The sequence below is a fragment of the Sturnira hondurensis genome, unplaced genomic scaffold (assembly GCF_014824575.4).
Source record: "Sturnira hondurensis isolate 20B ecotype Veracruz unplaced genomic scaffold, ASM1482457v3 Scaffold0001304, whole genome shotgun sequence".
Classification (NCBI taxonomy): Eukaryota; Metazoa; Chordata; class Mammalia; order Chiroptera; family Phyllostomidae; genus Sturnira; species Sturnira hondurensis.
Window position 1 is genome coordinate 3,826,830 of NW_028073935.1, and position 20,431 is coordinate 3,847,260.

The 20,431-nt window shown below is 36.5% G+C and overlaps 1 protein-coding gene across 5 annotated transcripts in view; it reads left to right on the forward strand.

Moving 5' to 3' along the window:
- The window catches only part of UGGT1 (UDP-glucose glycoprotein glucosyltransferase 1), a 212,574-nt gene that overhangs the window by 164,498 nt on the left and 27,645 nt on the right, over positions 1-20,431 (forward strand). For all 5 annotated transcript variants that reach the window (XM_037070140.1, XM_037070157.1, XM_037070149.1 and 2 more), the window contains 4 exons: positions 526-621; positions 7,028-7,130; positions 7,888-7,967; positions 8,991-9,180. In XM_037070140.1, the coding sequence (XP_036926035.1) occupies positions 526-621; positions 7,028-7,130; positions 7,888-7,967; positions 8,991-9,180 (469 nt within the window). The remainder of the gene's footprint in view (positions 1-525; positions 622-7,027; positions 7,131-7,887; positions 7,968-8,990; positions 9,181-20,431) is intronic.

The window sequence follows — 20,431 nt, forward strand, 5'->3', positions numbered from 1 at the left end:
ATACCTTCTGAACAGACCTCATATGTATTTTTTTAAATATACAAATAATGAACCAAATGTTTATTATTTGGTTCATTATTTGTGGTATTGTTTGTGTGTCAGAATTCTCCTTATGTTTTTTCCCTGAAATTTTTCCAATAAATTATTACTTTAACAATCATAAAAAGTACTAAAGTTATTAAGAAGAGGTGAGAGAATGTAAGTAACACTGACTGACTGACTGCTGTGGGGCAGACCCTGAGCTGGATGCTTTATGTTTGGGTAGTGCAGTATTTACAAGAGTCATGTGAAGTTGGCATCATCCTCATTTCACATATGGAAAAATCAGCACCTTTCCCAAACTTATAAAACTAATCATTCTTAAAATCATTTTAATTTTCTCATGTCTGTTGGTAACAAGTTCATGGTTTCTTTAAACTATCTTGTAAGCATCCAGTGCTTTGGCTGATTATATTATGTTCAGCAATAATTGGAAAAACCTTCAGATTAAAGAGATGCTGAATTGTCACCAACCGTGTCTTTTAGGGCAAGTGACTTGGTAATGAAAGTGGATGCTCTTCTGTCAGCTCAACCAAAAGGAGATGCAAGAATTGAGTACCAGTTTTTTGAAGACAGACACAGGTATAGAAATAATGTTGAATTTGTTGTGTATTCTTAAATATTAAACTCTTTTAATGAAGAAGTTGAATGTTTTATTATTAAATTGTTTTCCTATAAGGCCGTTGCTTTCCTGTATAAAAATAGTACCAGCAAATATGGTATATTATAAAATTGACATAGTTTTGTTCATTAGGACATTGTACAGCTAACAAAAACCTTTACTCCACTGCCAGTTATTTACAATGGAAAGGTCATTAAGTATTTTGACCCAAATCCAGAGATGTATCTAGGCAAGTTACAATGTTCTATAAGGCTTAAGATAACAATATTATCCTTGGATTACATAATTTTTATAACTAGATTTTGCCATGGATAATTTCAGGAGTTCTGAATGTTGTAACTGAAGCCTAGCCTAAAAACCATAGGGTCTTAAGAAAAAAAATGCATGATGTGTTTATTTGCAATTATTAGAAATGTAAGGGGTATTTTTCTCCAGTAGCATTGTTCTAAGTAGTTTCTTTTTCCATCATTATTGCTAAAAATTGCTATTTTAAATCTTCTGTTCACCACTGATTTGGCAATTTATGCTAGATTAACTTGTTTCAGACTACTTTATTTAGGGTGTTCCATTTTTCACTCCTTAATAGATTGTATGTGTTTATCATGTTTCTTCACTCATTAGTTCCTCTGGTTCTGATGAGCCACTCAGTGTAATCTTGATCAGTCAACCATCTTCATAACAAGATTTTTTGACAGGGCTTGGATTTTCTGCAAGAGCTTCATTAATTTCAGTAACTTTTCCTGACAGAGAATAATAGGGTTCATGAGCAACTTTCACACTTTGCAAAGCATCAAACTCCTCTTGTTTGTTCAATTTTGTTTCAACTTCAGGCAAACTGAAGTAAAAAATATTCCTCAAAGCTTCCTGTGCAAAATTGCTGATTCCCACTGTACTAGTACCATTTTCTGTTGTTATCCACTTGTGTTTCTCTGAGTTTATGTATAGAGAGCAGCCGAGGGCCAGTGCACAGCGTCTGGGTGGCACTGAGGCAGTGCGCTGGGTGCAGCTGCCAGCACGCCATCTTGTATAGTAAATCTTCAAGCTGCCTTCACCTCAGATTGCTTATTTTTTCATATAAAGCAGGGGTGTCAAACTCATTTTTACCAGGGGCCACATCAGCCTCATGATTGCCTTCAAAGGGCCAAATGTAATTTTAGGGCTGTATAAATGTAACTACTTCTTAAATAGCGGCAAGGAGCTCGGCACTGCTGCTGGGGAGAAATAAGGTACCAGGCTGGGTAAAATAAGATGGAGGGCCAGATTTGGCCTAGTGTTTGTTACCTGTGATATAAAGTGTGTTTATAAATTCTTATATGGAAAATTTGTCTGGCGTGTGGTTTTTATATATATTCATATTTTTATTTAAAACTCATACAGTCCTGGCCGGTGTGGCTCAATGGATTGAGTGCCAGCCTGAGAACCAAAGGGTCACTGGTTCAATTCCCAGTTGGGGCACATGCCTAAGCTGCAGACCAGGTCCCCAGTGGGGGGCATGCAAGAGACAACCAACCATGAATTGATGTTTCTCTTCCTCATTTTCTCCCTCCCTTCTTCATTCTCTAAAAAGAAATAAAGAAAATCTTAAAAAATAAAAAAAAAGTAAAACTCATACAGATCTCAGTTTTGTAAAAGTTGACATTTATTTCTAAATACATCTGAAATAGCTCTGAGTACATCTACAGTAGTTTTGAATGCATACTTTTAGAAAACAGAAAGCATTTTGCCCTGGTTGGTGTGGCTCAGTGGATTGAGTGCTGGCCTGTGAACCAGAGGGTTGCTGGTTTGATTCCCAGTCCGGGCACATGCCTGGGTTGCCTGCCATGTTCTGTAGTGTAGGAGAGGCAACCACACATTGATGTTTTTCTCCCTCTCTTTCTCCTTCCCTTCTTCTCTGTCTAAAGTTAAATAAAATATTTTTTAAAACCCAAAAAGCATTTAATGAATACTGATAATTTTCTGATACTCAAGAATAAAGAGAGGTTATGAGAACACTTGACTTGTTCATCTTTAATTGAAAACTGTTTTTGTTTTCAATAAAATAAAAATAAATGTAGCATTATGAAGTCTTTGCCTTTTATTTCCAGATTTTTATTTTGAAAAGTTTCAAACCTAGAGAATAGTTGAAAGCCTATTATAATGAACACCTAAATATGTTTAACCTAGATTCACCAGTTGTTAACAAATGTCATTTTATCTGAGAACTGTGTGTGTATATATGTATAGTACATATAATGTATATTTGTACATTTGCATACAAACATACATGTACTCACATATTTTCAGAAACATTTGAAACTATATGGCAGACATATTTATACATTTTGCCTAAATTCTTCAGCATATGTCTCCTAAGTATTAGGAGTTTCTCCACAGTACTTATTTGCATACTTCAGCAATTTAATCGTAACATAGTAATATTAAATAATACATGTTAATATTCAAATTTCTCTATTGCCTTAGTAGTGACCTTTTACAGCTCTTTTGTTATGTGTGGTGGTCAGTCTCTGATCTGGAACAGTTACCTGCTTTCCTTCCTTCCTTTCTTTCTGTCTGTCTATCTTTTATGACATTGACTTTTTCAAGAGTCCACAGCAGTTGTCTTGTGGAATATTTCACAGTCTGGGTTGTTTCCTCATGATTAGCCTTAATATTAACTTGTCTTTAGGAAAAAGCCCTGTGTTAATCTATGTAGCCCTTGGCTTACTGAGCATGTATACACTTTACTTACACCTTAGAATCACGAGGGAAGCTTTAGATATAGAAGCCTGCATCATGCCCCTGTATAATTGTGATTTAATAAGTCTGGGGTAGATTGAACTTTAATTCAGTTGACCTGTACTTTCTCATGCCCGTCCTTGTGGAGATCAGATTTGAATAGACTGTTTGACAGTTCCAAGCTAGAATGGAGACCCTCTTCTTTCTCTTTGGCCATGTCTCCTAATTTCTTTTGAATATTTTTTATTGTTGTTCAAGTACAGTTGTTTCCATCCCCACCACCCCCAGCGACACTCCCTTCCACCCCAGCTATCACTTCCTACCCTTGATCCTACCTTTCTTTGGTTTTGTCCATGTGTCCTTTATACATGTTCGTAAAAACCCTTCCCCTTTTACCCTTGTTACCCCCTCCCAACTCCCCTCTGGTTACTGTCAGTTTGTTCTTAATTTCAATGTCTTTGGTTATATTTTGCTTGCTCGTTTGTTTGGTTGATTAGGTTCCACTTATAGGTGAGATCATATGGTATTTGTCTTTCACCACCTGGCTTATTTCACTTAGTGTAATGCTCTCCAGATCCATCCTTGCTGTCTCCTAATTTCTTATGTTACTGATGAGTGAAAACTTCTATGGCTGCTTCTTCTCATTACTCTGTATACTTTCAGGAAATAACTCATTATCTAGTTATTGCCACAGGAAACATATTTCCTAATTGACCAGACATCTTGTGTTCCTTTCATGGCCAAGAGAGTGAATCCTGAGCAAGAACTCTTCCCTTTCTAGAATACCCCTTTCTCCACGAGTCTTATATAATCAAAATACTCTAATTACAAATTCTATTATGATACAAATTATGATTAGAGAAGCTCTTCTTATTGGCATTGTGTTAGGTTACATGAGTATTTACTTGATTTATATCAGAAATTACTTATTTTTTTCTAGTATGAATTATTGGTATGCATACCCTTGCCCTTAAACTGTGGTTCTTGGAACAGCAGCAGGGTATCATTCGGGAGATTGTGGAAATTCTGTCTCTGGCCCTAACCCAGACTTCCTGAATCAGCATCTCCATTGTAACAAGGTTACCCCAGGTGATTCCTGTGTACGTTAAGATTGCTGAAGTGCTGTATTCTTTGACATTTGCTATACTCACCTCACAAAAATGTGTGTGAATCCGAAATATCATTCCTTTCTCTGTCACTGTTGGCCTTATTCTGGTCTTTTTTTTTTTTTGACCAAATGCAGCGAGTATATTTAAACATGATAATGTTCATTTATATTGCTCTCCATTTCCACACCAATATTCTCCTTTTCTTGATTTTTGTCTTGCTTTTTTTTTCCATAGAAATTGGAGGTGATTAAAAGACTTCCATTGTCAGTTTCTGAGTATGCCAGTTGGGTATCATCTAGAATGTGAACATATCAAACAGAACCATACCCCATAGTACCAGGGTTCCAGTTGTTGGCCTAGGCAGGCCTGACTTAGAGGACTCTTTGAGGTTCTGCTTCTTGTTCTCTTTGTGAGACTTTGTACCATGCTATTTTCTTATGTGCTTTCCCTTCTAGAATTCTACAGTCACAGGGAAGTCCAAATTATCTGAGGGCCGTGGTTCTCATAGTTTTACTTGGAGAGTTTGTTAAAATGCAATTGGCCAGACTTACTCCAGAGTTTCTGATTCAGTTAGTCTGGATTGGGGCCCAACAGTTTGTTTTATAAATTCCCAGGTGAAGCTGATGCTGCTGGTTTGGATACACACTTTGAGACAATTGTATTAGAATAAAAACATTTTGTTATATTGCAGTAAATATCAGAGTGAAAGCATTTACTGTAGTGTCATCACAAAGCCACTCTGATGGTTATTCCCAAAGCACCTCATCACCATTTAAATGATAATTACCTAGTTTTTATCAGTTATATTCTTTTTTACTTGCAGAAAAGTAGTGGTTAGCATTGAAAATACATTGATATATTGTTCAGAGTGGTAAACATTGAATTAAGCTATAATGTTCTTAGAAAATTTGGTATATTTTAAAGTCCTTTTAAAATGTATTCCTTTTTAAAATGTACTACACATAGGAAAATGCATCTCTCTTCAGAAATCCTAGAGGGTTTTCTGAAATAAGTAATTAAAAATAAGTAATTTCTGATATAAATCAAGTAAATACTCATGTAACCTAACACAATGCCAATAAGAAGAGCTTCTCTAATCATAATTTGTATCATAATAGAATTTGTAATTAGAGTATTTTGATTATATAAGACTCGTGGAGAAAGGGGTATTCTAGAAAGGGAAGAGTTCTTGCTCAGGATTCACTCTCTTGGCCATGAAAGGAACACAAGATGTCTGGTCAATTAGGAAATATGTTTCCTGTGGCAATAACTAGATAATGAGTTATTTCCTGAAAGTATACAGAGTAATGAGAAGAAGCAGCCATAGAAGTTTTCACTCATCAGTAACATAAGAAATTAGGAGACAGCAAGGATGGATCTGGAGAGCATTACACTAAGTGAAATAAGCCAGGTGGTGAAAGACAAATACCATATGATCTCACCTATAAGTGGAACCTAATCAACCAAACAAACGAGCAAGCAAAATATAACCAAAGACATTGAAATTAAGAACAAACTGACAGTAACCAGAGGGGAGTTGGGAGGGGGTAACAAGGGTAAAAGGGGAAGGGTTTTTACGAACATGTATAAACGCACACTGAAACCTAACTGCTCTTGCTCTTCTCATATTAAGAAGAGATAAAATGTGTGTAACTTAATGGTAACAAGATATGAAGTTCATTTTTTGACCTTATAAATTTGTTTAGTTCTTCAGGAAACATGGTTGACATTACTATTAGACACAGACATATTTGTATTCTGTGACTCGGTAATCTCATGTCTAGGATTTTATTGACTCTTAAGAAATTTCCAAGTATGAAAACAACTGATGTACCAAGTTATTTGAGATTGAAAGTCATATACATGCCTAACAATAAGGAATAGCTTAAGTAAACTATGGCAAATTTACTTGGTAAATAGATGATTACTTCTTATTTGGGGTGTTTAATGTGTAATAAGATGGAAAAATATTTATGATAAAGTGGTGGGGGTAGGAAGAAAGTTGAATACTCTGTAGGTACAGCTGGTAAGAAGGACTACATAGGATATGCCCCAAAGTAGTTGCTTTGGGATGGGAGATATTATGATTGTTTACTTTCCTTTTCTGTCTCTTGCAAGGATTCTGTAATATTCTTAAATTCCTTTTATTATGTAAAAATGACTTTATTTTTTCTCTCCTCATACCTTTTTTGCCAAGAAATAGAAATTGACATAATCTGTAAATGTCAAAAACAAACATCACAAGCTTTTAGCAGTTTTTGGCTGAATACAATGTGAAGTTGGTTTTCCTCTGAACACACATCTTTCAATCCATTTTCAGTGAACCTGAGTCTTTAGAGGGTTTTGTGAGCTGTGAGATAGACATAATCACATATTTGAACACCATGTAGCCTTATTGTTCTAGAGCTAAAGTTTATTTTTAAATTCTAAGTGGGCCGATAGGTTACACTGGACTGTACTCTTCCCCCCACTGCCACAAAAACAAATTAAGTTTGTTTCTTGTTTTCCTCCAGATTAATGTTTTATCTTTTGTTCTCTGTAGTGCAATTAAACTGACACCGAAAGAAGGAGAGACATACTTTGATGTCGTGGCTGTTATTGACCCTGTCACCAGAGAATCACAGAGACTTGCCCCATTGCTCTTGGTAGGGACAGCTGTGATCACATGTCCTGTGATTCTGAGATGGCCAATATTCCCTTAGTTATCTTCAAAGGGCTTTGAAAAGCCCTGTAAGGCATCTTGGGAGAGCTAATGTCTTCATAAAGATTGGTAATGGCTCTGAAAACAGCTTTATAACCTTAGTTGGTATAGGTTTTCTTGGTTAGCTCATGTAATGAAAAAAATTACCCTTATTTAAAGTAGAATGCCTTTGAATTAAGTTGATTTATGCCATATTTTAACTTATAATGGTGAATAGATAAAAAAGGTAAAAGAATTTTGCTTTATCACTTTCTTATATAAACAGCATATCTTCTAGATAATGTGTAAGATATTAGAATTTTGAGGAACTTGAAAAGAGCTGTGCCTGAAACACAGTTGCTTCAACTTTTGGTTTTGCATTGTATTTTTTTGACAAAAGCTTTAAGGAAGTATGTTAACTAGCTTTTTTGTGCATATTTTATGTGTGTTTGTTTTCATACCACAGTATGTAAGCTGCACTGTTGAAGCTTCAAACTTTTCCTTGTGTAGACAGCCCCCTGTTATCTATCTGCTGCTTCACCACATGTGTGAAGGGCAGTTATCTCCAATAGTGTACTTACTATGTTTTGGCCAAGTGATATATATGTGATTTAGATTGTGCATTAGAATATATACCTTTTCTTGATATTAAGAAATGTTTTCTCTCTAAACTCAGTATCAAGTGATTAATTTATGTTTTTTCATCTGGTTTACTCCTTTAGGTATTAACTCAGCTGATCAACATGAATTTAAGAGTATTTATGAACTGTCAATCTAAACTTTCTGACATGCCTTTGAAAAGGTAAAATAAACTGTAAGAAATCAATAGTTGGAAAAAATCTAAAAGCTGGGTTTATAGAAGGGTTGTAATATTTGAAAAGATCATTTGCTGAATGTGTAATTTTGCTAAATCTTTGCTCTAATCAGAAGTTCTGAGAGCTTACTGTGAGCATGGAAGTGTTTAGGTGGCATTAACCCAAGCTCCTTACACTTGTACTTTTCTTTCTTTTGGGTCAGAATTATGTAGTTCCCCAATACTAGAGCATTTGATTCAGTGTAGCTATTAAAATTACCATGTTAGTTAAAATGTGCTATGGTGTGGAAAGACTTGTCTGTTCTTTCTTATCTAAAAAAATAGCAGTTATTTCAAGTGGGAATGTGTATGTCATACGAAACTTGCTGAGGCCCATTAGCATGTATCTTGAACAGGAGGATAGGCTTGCTCTCTAAGCTTTGAAATGGTCATTTATGAAAAAAGATATAAAAAGCAGTTAATAGTGATAGCATAGCACATGTTGGAGCTATGGAAAATTACTCATTTACAAATGTGCTGTGTTCCATAGGTTAGATTCTCAGTGAATTGAAACAGTTTTGAAAGGGACAAAAGGGTTCCCAGCTTCCACCATTGTCCTTATACAGGAGAAATGTTTAAACTATTACATATAGTGTTTTCAGGACTCGTCTAAGGACCCAATTGCCATATAGGACTTTGTAGGAGAAAAAGGAGTTTTTCTTACTGAAGGGAGGCAAATACTCAGGAAGTGCCTGAGACCCCCAATAGCACCCAGGCACCCGTAACAGTACAGGAAGGGGTGACCTTCCTCCCATTCCCATCCCTCTGGCTCTTCTCTTGCATCTGCAACTACCACAGAGGTTTAGTTAAATCAAGAGACGGTTTTAGAAACACTTTCCCAGTATGGAAGAAAATCCTTCCAAATCTATTTTGTTATACGCCAGTTGTTTACCTGTATGGAGGCCTGTAGTCTGAAGGACTGTGATTGTGTTAAAAAAAACCAAAAACTAACATTTTTCTTTTTAATTTCAGCTTTTACCGTTATGTTTTAGAACCGGAGATTTCTTTCACTTCAGATAATAGTTTTGCAAAGGGTCCAATAGCCAAATTTTTGGATATGCCTCAGTCTCCTTTGTTCACTCTAAACTTAAACACACCTGAGAGTTGGATGGTAGAGTCTGTCAGAACACCATATGATCTGGATAATATTTATTTAGAAGAGGTAAGAATATCACTGCTTCCGAGTATCTAATCATGTGTAGAACTTGCTTTAGATATAGTGGTCATAGTCTCTGATTAAACAGACTAAGATCACAGTCTAGACAAGTCTTTGCAACATCAATATTCAGACATAATTTTATTTTTAAAGATAATAGCTATATTGAGATCTAATTCATATATTGTAAAATTTACCCTTTTAAAGTGTACAGTTCAGTAGTTTTAATAAATTCACAAAGTTGTACAACCATCATCAATGTCTAATTTTAGAATGTTTCCATACCCCTTAAAGAAACTCCACACCCATTCGTAGTTGCCGCAGCCCGCTGCGGCAGACAGGAATCACGAAGTGAGGCGAGGGACTAAAATAATGGAGAGGACCATAGCTCTGCTGGCATATGGCAACTTTATTCAAGCAACAGCTGTCTTAAATACAAACTGTTAATGCCTAAAGCAAGACTGCAGAGAACTAGAAACAATATTGTTTTTCAAAGACCCCCACACGTAGTCATTCCCCATTCTTCCTGGCCACCTCCAATCTAGTTTCTGTCTCTATAGATTTGCTGTTCTGGCATTTCATCTAAATAGAATCATATATTTTTATGACTGCCTTCTTTCACTTAAAATATTTTCAGAATTCATCTTTGTTGTAACATGCATTTGTACTTTTTTCCTTTTTATTGCCAGATATATGTTCCATAGTATAGCTATACTACATCATTTATCCATTCATTTGATAGACATTTTGGTATTTCTACTTTTTTTCTGATTAATGCTGCTGTGAACATTCATGTACAAATTTTTGTAGATATGCTTTTATTTCTCCTGAGTAGAACTTAGGAGTGAAATTGTTAGATCATATGATAATTCTATGTTTGACGTCTTGAGGGATTGCTGAGCTTTTTTCAAAAGTGACTGACCATTTTCCATGTTAAGGATATTTTTTATGTGTTTATTGGCCATATGTATACTATCCTTGGAGAAGTGTCTATTTAAATTTTTTTACTATTTTTAAAATTTGCTTGTCTTTTTGTTGTAAGACTTCTTTATATAGTCTAGATATGAGTCCCTTATCAAATATATTACTGGCAAAAAAGTTTTGTTCATTCCATGGGTTGTCTTTTCACTTTTTGGATAATGTCCTTTGAAGCACAAATTTTTCAAATTTGATGGAGTCTAATGTACCTCTTTTTTCTTTTCTTGAATGTAATTTTGCTGTTTTACCTAATAAATCATTGTATAATTCCATGTCACAATGATTTGCTCCTATCTTTTCTTCTAAGACTTTGAAAGTTTTAAACTTTTATATTTAGGTCTTTTTTTGCATATTTATAGCCTTGTATAAACATTATTTATTTTTTCAAATTATTTTATTGTGGTTCAATTAGAGTTGTCTGCATTTACTCCCCTCTACTCCCCCCGCACCCCAGCCAAACCCACCTCCCTCCCTCGCTTAGATGCCCCCTTGGTTTTGTCCATGTGTCCTTTATAGTTGTTCCTGAAAACTCTTCCCCCCTACCCCCGATTATCCCCTCCCACCTCCCCTCTAGTTACTGTCAAATTGTTCTTCATTTCAGTGTCTCTGGTTATATTTTGCTTGTTTTTTCTTTATTGTTATTGTTGATTAGGTCCCAGTTAAAGGTGAGATCACATGGTATTTGTCCCTCACCACCTGGTTTATTTCACTTAGCATAATGCTTTCCAGTTCCATTCATGCTGTTGCAAAGGGTAGGAGCTCTTTCTGTCTCTCTGTGCATAGTATTCCACTGTGTAAATGTACCATAGTTTTTTGATCCATTCATTTACTGATGGGCACTTAGGTGCTTCCAGCATTTGGCTATTGTAAATTGTGCTGCTACAAATATTGGGGTGCTTAGGTTCTTATGGATTGGTGTTTCAGGGTTTTTAGGATATAATCCCAGCAATGGAATTGCCGGGTCAAAAGGCATTTCCATTTTTAATTTTCTGAGGAAATTCCATACTGGTTTCACCAGTTCTCAATCCCACCAACAGAGTACTAGGGTTCCCTTTTCTCCACAACCTCTCCAACACTTGTTTGTTGCTTTGTTTATGATGACCATTCTGACCTGTGTGAAGTGGCATCTCGTTGTGGTTTTCATTTGCATCTCTCTGATGCCTGGCAATATTGAGCATCGTTTCATATGTCTCTGGACCCTCTGTATATTCTCCTTGGAGAAGTGTCTGTTTAACTCCTTTGCCAATTTTTAATTGGGTTGTTTGTCTTCCTAGAGTGGAGTCATGTGAGTTCTTTATGTATTTTTGAGACCAAACCCTTGTCTTAGGTATCATTGGCAATATGTTTTCCCATATAGTTGGTTCTCTTTTCACTTTAATGCTGTTTTCTTTAGCTGTGCAGAAGCTTTTTATTTTGGTGAGGTCCTGTTTCTTTATTCTTTCCTTTATGTCCCTTGCTCTAGGGGACATATCAGTGAAAATGTTGTTGCGTGGAATATCTGAGTTCTGCTGATAATATCTGAGAACATCCTGCTGATGTTCTCCTCTAGGACTTTTATGGTGTTATGACTTATATTTAAGTCTTTTCTCAACCTTGAATTTCTTTTTGTGTATGGTGTAAGATGGTGGTCAAGTCTCATTTTTTTGCATGTAGCTGTCTAGTTCTCCCAACACCATTTGTTGAAGAGGCTATTTTTATTCCATTTTATATTACTGCCCCCTTTGTTGAATATTAATTGGCCATAGAGATTTGGGTTTATTTCTGGGCTCTCTGTTGTGTTCCATTGGTCTATGTGCCTGTTTTTATGCCAGTACCATGCTGTTTTGATTACAGTGGCCTTGTAACACAGGTTAGTATCAGGTATTGTGATCCCTCCTACTTTGTTCTTCTTTGTCACAGTTGCAGCAGCTATGTCATTGGTACTTTAACAGGTATTGCATTGAATCTATAGATAGCTTTGGGTAGTATGGATATTTTGATGATGTTAATTCTTCCATTCCATGAACATGGTATATGTTTCCATTTGTGTCTTCCTTGATAACTTTCTTCAGTGTTGTGTAGTTTTCTGCCTACAGGTCTTTTACATCCTTGGTTAAGTTTATTCCTAGGTATTTTATTTTTCTTTTTGCTATATTGAATGGGATTTTTTTCTTGAATGTCTATTTTTGATATTTCATTGTTGGTGTACCAGAATGCCTTTTATTTCTGGATATTGACTTTATATCCCACTGTTTTGTCAAATGAACTCATTAGGTCAAATAGTTTTTTGGTGGAGTCTATAGGATTTTTTGTGTATACTGTCATGTCATCTGCATCAATGAGAGTTTTCCTTCCTCCTTTCCAATTTAGATGCCTATTATTTCTTTTTCTTGCCTGATTGCTGTGGCTAGGGCTTCAAATACTGTGTTGAACAGGAGTGGTGAAAGCGGATATCCTTGTCTTATTCCTGATCTTAGTGGGAAAGCTCTAAATTTTTGCCCATTGAGTATGATGTTGGCTGTAGGTCTCTTATATGGTCTTACTTATGTTGAGGAATGCTCCCTCTATTCTCACTTTGCTAAGTGTTTTTATTTATCATTAATGGGTGCTGCAGCTTATCAAGTGGTTTTTTCCATATCTATTGATACGATCATGTGATTTTTGTCTTTGATTTTGTTTATGTGATGTATTACGTTTATTGATTTGCAAATATTGTACCATCCTTGCATCCCTGGGATGAATCTCAGTTGGTCATGGTGTATGGTCTTTTCACTGTATTTCTGGATGCAGTTTGCCAATATTTTGTTGAGGATTTTGGCATCTATGTTCATCAGAGATATCAGCCTATTGTATTCTTTCTTTGTTGTTGCTTTACCTGGTTTAGGGACTAGGATGATGCTGGCTTCATAAAAAGAGTTTGGGAGTCTTCCATCTTCTTGGATATTTTGGAATAATCTTCAAAGGATAGTATTTAAGGTTAGCTCTTCCTTAAATACTTTGTGAAATTCTTCTGTGAAACCGTCCAGTCTAGGGCTCTTGTGTGTCAGGAGTTTTTTTCTAGTTCTTCAATTTCATCATCTGTTATGGGTCTGTTTAGGCTTTCTGCTTGTTCTTCATCGAGTTTTGGAAGATTGTATTTTTCTAGAAATTTGTCCATTTCACCTAGGTTTTCAAATTTTTTGTCATATTTCTTTGTACTAATTTCTTAAAAAATACTAATTTCTTACAATCCTTTCTGTTTCTGTTGTATAAGCTGTGGTTTGTCCTCTTTGATTTCTGATTGTGTTTATTTGGGTCCCCTCTCTTTTTTTTTCCTGATGAGTCTGCTTAAAGGCTTGTCAATTTTATCTTTTCAAAGAACCAGCTCCTGGATTTATTGGTCCTTAGAATTGTGGTTTTTGTCTATGTTGTTTAATTCTGCTTTGGTTTTGGTTATTTTCATCCTTCTACTTGCTCTGGGCTGTCTTTGTTGTTGTTCCTTGAGTTCTTGTAGATGTAGGGTTAGGTTGTTTATTTGAAATATTTCTATCTGTTTTAGGTAGGCTGTATCGCTATGAACTTCCCTCTCAGGACTGTGTTCTCTGTGTCCCATACATTTTGGATTGTTGTAAGTTCATTTTCATTTGTTTGCAGAAACTTTTTGATTTTTTTCATGATCTCATTCTTGACCTATTAATTGCTTAATAGCATGCTATTCAATCACTATGAATTTGGGTTTATTTCCTTGAGTTTGGTTTCTAGTTTCAGTCCCTTGTGGTCGGAAAAAATGTTTGATATAATTTCAATATGCTTGAATTTGTTGAGGCTTGTTTTGTGTGCTATTATATAGTCTAATTTTGGAAATGTTCCATGTGCATTTGAAAAGACCATGTATTTTGCTTCTTTGGGATGGAAGGTCTATATATATCAGTTAAATCCTTTTAATCTAGGGCATTGTTCTATGCTGTAATATCTTTGTTGATATTTTCTTTGGAAGATCAGTCCATTTTTGACAGTAGGCTGTTGAAATCCCTTCGTATAAGTGTGTTGCTGTCTATATCTTTCTTGATGTTTTCCAAGATTTTCTTCATGTATTTGGATGTTTCTGTGTTAGGTGCATATCTATTTATAATTTTGTGTCTTCTTGATGGATTCTTCCCATCAGTATTATGAAGTGACCTTCTGGGTCTGTTTTTATGGGTCTTTTTTTGAAGTGTGTTTTGTCCGATGTGAGTATTGCTACCCTGGCTTTTTTCACCTGCCCATTTGCTTGGAATATTTGTTTCCCGACCTTCACTTTCCATCTGTGTAGGTCTTTTTTTCTTAGGTGGGTCTCTAGTAGGCAGTATATGTGTGGGTCATGCTTTCTTATCTATTCAGCTATTCTGTGTCTTTTGATTGGAGCATTTAATCCATTTACATTTCAGGTTATTATTGATAGGTACTTATTCATTGCCCTTTTTTCATACCTGTGTTCCTCTCTCTCACTGTTTTTCTTCCTGTTGTTAAATCAGACTCTTTAGCATCTGGTTGGAAGGGGTGTGTATTCTTTGAGGCTTCTTTTGTCTGGGTAGCACCTTATTAGGCCTTCCATTTTTCTTGAGAGCCTTGTTGAATAGAGTAGTCTTAATTTGAGGCCTTTGGTTTTCATTACTTGGAATATTTCTTGCCAATCCTTTGTGGCTTGGAGCATCTTCATTAAGAAGTTAGCTGCTAGTCTTATTCGGACTCTCTTCTATAATACTTCCTGTTTCTCCCTTGCTACCTTCAAGATTCTCTCTTTGTGTTGGAGTTTTGCCAATTTAATGATGATGTGTCTTGAAGTGGGCCTCTTTGGGTTCCTCTGGATTGGGACTCTCTGTGTTTCCTGGATTTGTGTGACTTTTTTTCTCATCCAGTTAGGGACGTTTTTCATCATTACTCTTTCAAACAGGTTTTGTACTCCTTGCTCTTTTTCTTCTGGTATCTCTATTATATGGTTATTATTACATTTCATATTGTTCTGCATTTCCCTTAACCCCTCGTCCTTTCTGAGCCTCTTTTCCTTTTCTTGCTCTTTTCTGGATGTTTTTTCTCCCTTCTCCTCCAGCTTGCTCATCCAGTCCTCTGCCTCATCAATCCTGCTTTTGATTTTTTCTACTGTGTTCTTCAATTCAGAAATTGTATTCTTCATTTCCTCTTGGGCTTTGTTGATAGTTTCTATTTCCTTTTTCATGTGGATTTAGTTTGCAATGAGTTTATTTTGTTTCCTTGTAGTTTTTGGTAATTCTTAGTGAGCTCATTGAGCTTTCTTATAACCATTGCTTTGAACTTCATATCTGATAGTTGACTTACTTCTATTTCATTTAGCATTCTTTCTGAGGCTTCCTCCTTTCCTTTTATTTGGGGATTGTTTGTTTGTTTTCTCACTGTTTGTGAGACTATTCTTGTTAGGCTCTGCTTCTCAAACTGATGTGTTCTGACTCCCTGGGTTTATGATGTAAACTTCTATGGTGGAAGAACTGTGAGATTCAGTAGTGCAGTTTCCTTCATCTCTTGGGCTTGTTTGTCTTGGCCTGTCATTTATGTTGGCGCTCTGTATGTCTTGGGTTTTCATAGTTTTTGGGTCTTTGTTTGGTGGGTCCTTCCCTCCAGCTGGTTAAGTGAAGGTCACTCCATCCACCACCTCTTGTATTCTGTTGTGGAAGTGTGGACAGGTTGTGTTGAAGCTGGTTTCTCTCTCACTATTGTTCAGTTGTTTGTTCTGGGCAATTTCACCATTTAGTTGTATTTCCAGATCTTCCTGGAGGAGATTCGCCTCCTGGTGGAGGTTTGTGTTGCTTCCACTCACTCCTATTACCTATTGGTAGTTACTTTGTTGGTGGGTTCGGTCTTCTAGCAGGTATACTGTGTTTACAGCTCCCATCTACTCTTTTATATGATCATTTGGAAGGGAAAGGGAAAATGGTTTAAGACAGCGGGAGTGTATTCTATGATATTTAAAGTACCAACATGTAGAGAAAAGATAGGAGATCCTTTGGATGTGTATAGTATTAACCATGATATTTCACCCCACTAGCCACTTTTTAGAAAGGGTGGAAAAAAGATAAGACTCTTGTTTTGGGTGGTGGGAGGAAGGATTGTGAGTTGGGTCCAGAAAGTAGTGAGCTTGTTGGAGGTCATATTATGAGATACAGTGAGAATACATGATAGAAATTAGGCATAGTGTGTGAGAGAATATAGTTAACCACAATACTGATAAAGTTCTGGAAGACAGTGAAGTTGGCTAAGATCCAGAAGGGGTGCTGTGCAGTATTTGCAATTGCATGTAATAACAGTTATTTACCAGAATACTGGAACAAGAATCATATGACAGAATCTATGTTACCTGAATAAGCAGAATAGGAAGTATATGAGTAGTGTGTTATTGGAATACAAGTGAAGTGAAAGAAGGAAAATTAAAAATACACTATGAAAGAGAGAACAAGGAAAACCAGTCAAACAATGCAGTTAAACAAACAAAATTAAGAAAACTGAATGGAAAGAAGTGAAAAAAAAATACTAATAAAATAAAAGATGTAAAAATACTGAAGAAATAATAATAATACAAATATACAGTAACTTGCAGGTTCTCTGGAATAGCAAAGTGAAATTTGTTTCACTGTCTCAGTTGTTGGGATGGCCCCTCCTTGGGTCTAACTCTGGTCCTTTCACAGCTCCAGGTTTTCTTGTCTCACTTGTAGGAATTTATATTTATTTATTTATTTTTATTTTTTGATATAATTAATTAATTATGCTATTACAGCTGTCCATTTTCTCTCCTTTATTCCCCTCCATCCTGCCCATGCCCTCCAATCCACATTCCCTTCCTTTAGTTCATGTCCATGGGTCGTAGATATAAATTCTTTGGCTGCTACATTTCATATACTATTCTTAATTTCCCCCGGTTTGTTTTCTACCTACCATTTATACTCTGTACCTTTTTCCCCTCTCTCACTCTTTCATTCCCCCCCTGGTAACTCTCCATGTGATCTCCATTCTGTGATTCTGTTCCTGTTGTAGTTGTTTGCTTAGTTTTGTTCTGTTTTTTTGTTTTTTTAGATTCCATTGTTGATATTTGTGATTTTGTTTTTATTTACTGTTCATAGTTTTGATCTTCTTTTCCTCAAACAAGTTCCTTTAACATTTCATATAGTAAGGGCTGGGTGATAATGATCTCCTATCTTGACCTCATCTGGGAAGCACTTTATCTGTCCTTCCATTCTAAATGAAGGCTTTGCTGAATAGAGCAATCTTGGATGTAGGTTGTTGCCTTTCATGACTTGGAATACTTCTTTCCAGCCCCTTCTTGCCTGTAAGGTTTCTTCTGAGAAATCAGCTGATAGTCTAGTGGGAACTCCTTTTAGGTAACTGTCTTCTTTTCTTTTGCTGCTTTTAAGATCCTTCACCTCCAAACAGTTGATTTGAGTCCTGGTTTCCTTCCCGTCACTGTAGGTGCCTTGTACATTTTTCTTTATTTCACTTTTCATAGCCTTCATTTTTCCTATAATTTGTGACCATATTCAACCAGTTCTGTGAGCATCCTGATTACAGTGTTTTAAACTGTGCTTGTGATACGTTGGCTATCTCTTCGTTGCTTAGTTGTATTTTTTCTGGAGGGTTGATTTGTTTTTTCCTTTGGGCCAGTTTTTACTTTGTATTGGTGCTTCTGTTACATAGTAAGGGGTGGAACCTTAGCTTTTCACCAGAGCAGGGCAAACCACATCGCTGTGTTGTAACACCATACATGGGGAAGGGTTCCAAGAGGGAACAGTGCCTCTTGTCCCGCTCTCTGCTGGCTTTCATTCACTTCCCTTGCAACCCACAATCATATTGGGCTTTTGTGGTGCTGATTCCCACTTGGGTGGGTTTGTGTACATTCTAGGACCCTGTGGTTCCCTCCAACAAACTCTCCTGTGAGGCTGGGTGTTTCTCCTGCTGCCACAATCGTCCTTGGCTTTTACTATAGAAGTTTTGAGGCTTTATTTTTATGTACTAGAACCCTGGGTTGCACAGTCTATCTTCCTTCCCACTTGTTCCTCCAGGTTTATCTGCATGTGAATGTGGACCAGTTAGTCTGCCTGACACTGCCTCACTTGGTCACCAGCCACCATCTTGTCAGGAGTCCTCCCTCCCCCTCCTACCAGTCTTGAAGAACGTGTCTTCTTTAACTCTTTGGTTGTCGGACTTCCACACAGTTTGATTTTCTGTCACTCTGGTTGTTTTTGGGTTTTAAATTTGTTGTGCGAGGAGGCACAGTGTGTCTACTTAAGCCTCCATCTTGGCTGGAAGTCCTCACTTGTCGGAATACAAAAAAAAAAAAGAAGGAAGAAGGGGGAAAAAAGCCTCCTGCTGGCTGTCAACTGGCCAAGCCAAGTCTTCTGGTCTTCCTGGCTACAACAGGCTAAAGGGGGATTGGTTTCACTTTTTTTTTTGTTGTGGTTTTGTGGGGATGGGGGCATGTCTGAGGTGCACTGTTTGTAGTTGCCCAGCCTCCATCCTAGTTCCTCAGTTCGCTACCAGGCCCCCTTGCCCTTATGAACCTGGTCTACACTTTCAGTCCACCAGTTGCACTTTCTTTTAGGTGTACCAATTAGGATTAACTCACATACCACCTTCTCGGTCTTTGCTGTCCTAGGTGCTAGGGACTCTCAGAGTCTCTTCAGGGCAGTTCTCCTCCACTGAGTTAAGTCTTTCTGGAGTTTGGGAGTTTTGCCTCTTGTTGGATTTTTTGGAAAAGTCTGTAAAGAATAGGAGTTAGCTCTTTCTTAAATGTTTTGCAAAAACTGTCCATCCAGGGTTTTTGTGTGCTGGGAATTTTTTTTATTATAGCTTCAGTTTTACCAGTGGTTATAGGACTGTTCAGGCTTTCTACTTCTTCATTCAGTTTTAGAAGATTATGTTTTTATAGAAATTTGTTTATTTTACCAATTTTTTCAAATTACTTAGCATATATTTGTTCGTAGTAATTTCCTACTGTCCCTTGTATTTCTGCGGTGTAAGTTGTATGTCTCCTCTTTCATTTTTTTTTTTTACTTGGGTCCTTTCTTTTTTTTCCTTGATGAGTGTAGTTAAAGGACTTCATCAAATGAAAAGCTTCTGCACATCTAAGGAAAACATCAACAAAATGAAAAGGGAACCAACTGTATGGGAAAATATATTTCCAAATGATACCAATGGACCAGGGTTTGATCTCCAAAATATATAAAGAACTCACATGACTTCACTCTAGGAAGAGAAACAACTCAATTAAAAATGTTCAAATGACCTCTCCTCTTTCATTTTTTTTTTTTTTTACATTTCGGTCCTCTTTTTCTTTTGATGTATATGCATAAAGGCTTGTTGATCTTGTTTATCTTTTCAGAAAAGTAGCTCCTGATTTATTGATCCTTAGTAATTTTCTTTTACTCTCTATGTCTTTTAATTCTGCTCTGATCTTGCTTTTTTCCTTCACTCTACTAGCTCTGGGCTTTCTTTGTTGTTGATCTTCCAGTTCTTGTAGATGTACGGTTAAGTTTTTTTTTTTTGAAATATTTCTATCTTTTTTAGGTAGGCCTGTATCACAATGAAGTTCCCACTCAGAACTGTCTTTGCTGTGCCCCATCGCTTGTGGACTGTAATGTGTTCATTTTGATTTGTTCCCATAAAGTTTTTGATTTATTCCTTGATGTCATTATTAACCCATTCATTGTTTAATGGCGTGCTATTCATTCTCCATGAATTTGCACTGAACTCATTGAGGTTCTTTATAAGCATTGCTTAGAACTCAATATCTGACAGTTTCTTTTACTCTATATCATTTAGCACTCTTTTTGAGGATTTCTCCTTTCCTTTCAACTGGGGGTTTTGTCTTTGTCTTCCCATTGTTTTTGAGACTCTTCTTGTTTGCTTCTGCTTCTAAAATTGATCTGTTTTGACTCCCTGACTTTGTGGTGTGAACTTGTATGGTAGGAAACCTGTGAGAGTCAGTCATGCAGTCTCCTTGATGTCAAACTGGATACTCTTTGGATGCCATTTATGTTGGCTCTCTGGGTTTCTATGTAATTGGGTTTTCACTGTTGTTTGGTTGTTTTTTGGTAGGTCCTACCCTCCAGCTGATTGACTGAGGTTCACTCTGCCCACCATATCTTTCATGCTGTTGTGCAGGTGCTGCCAGAAGAAAAGCCACAAATCCTGGGGAGAAAACTTACAACTTCAAAAATAACTCCTCCCCACAATCCCACTACCAAGAGCAAATGCACGTGTATTAATAAGGGTATAAAGAGATTACAACTATTATAAGAAAGGAGAGTGATTATGAAAT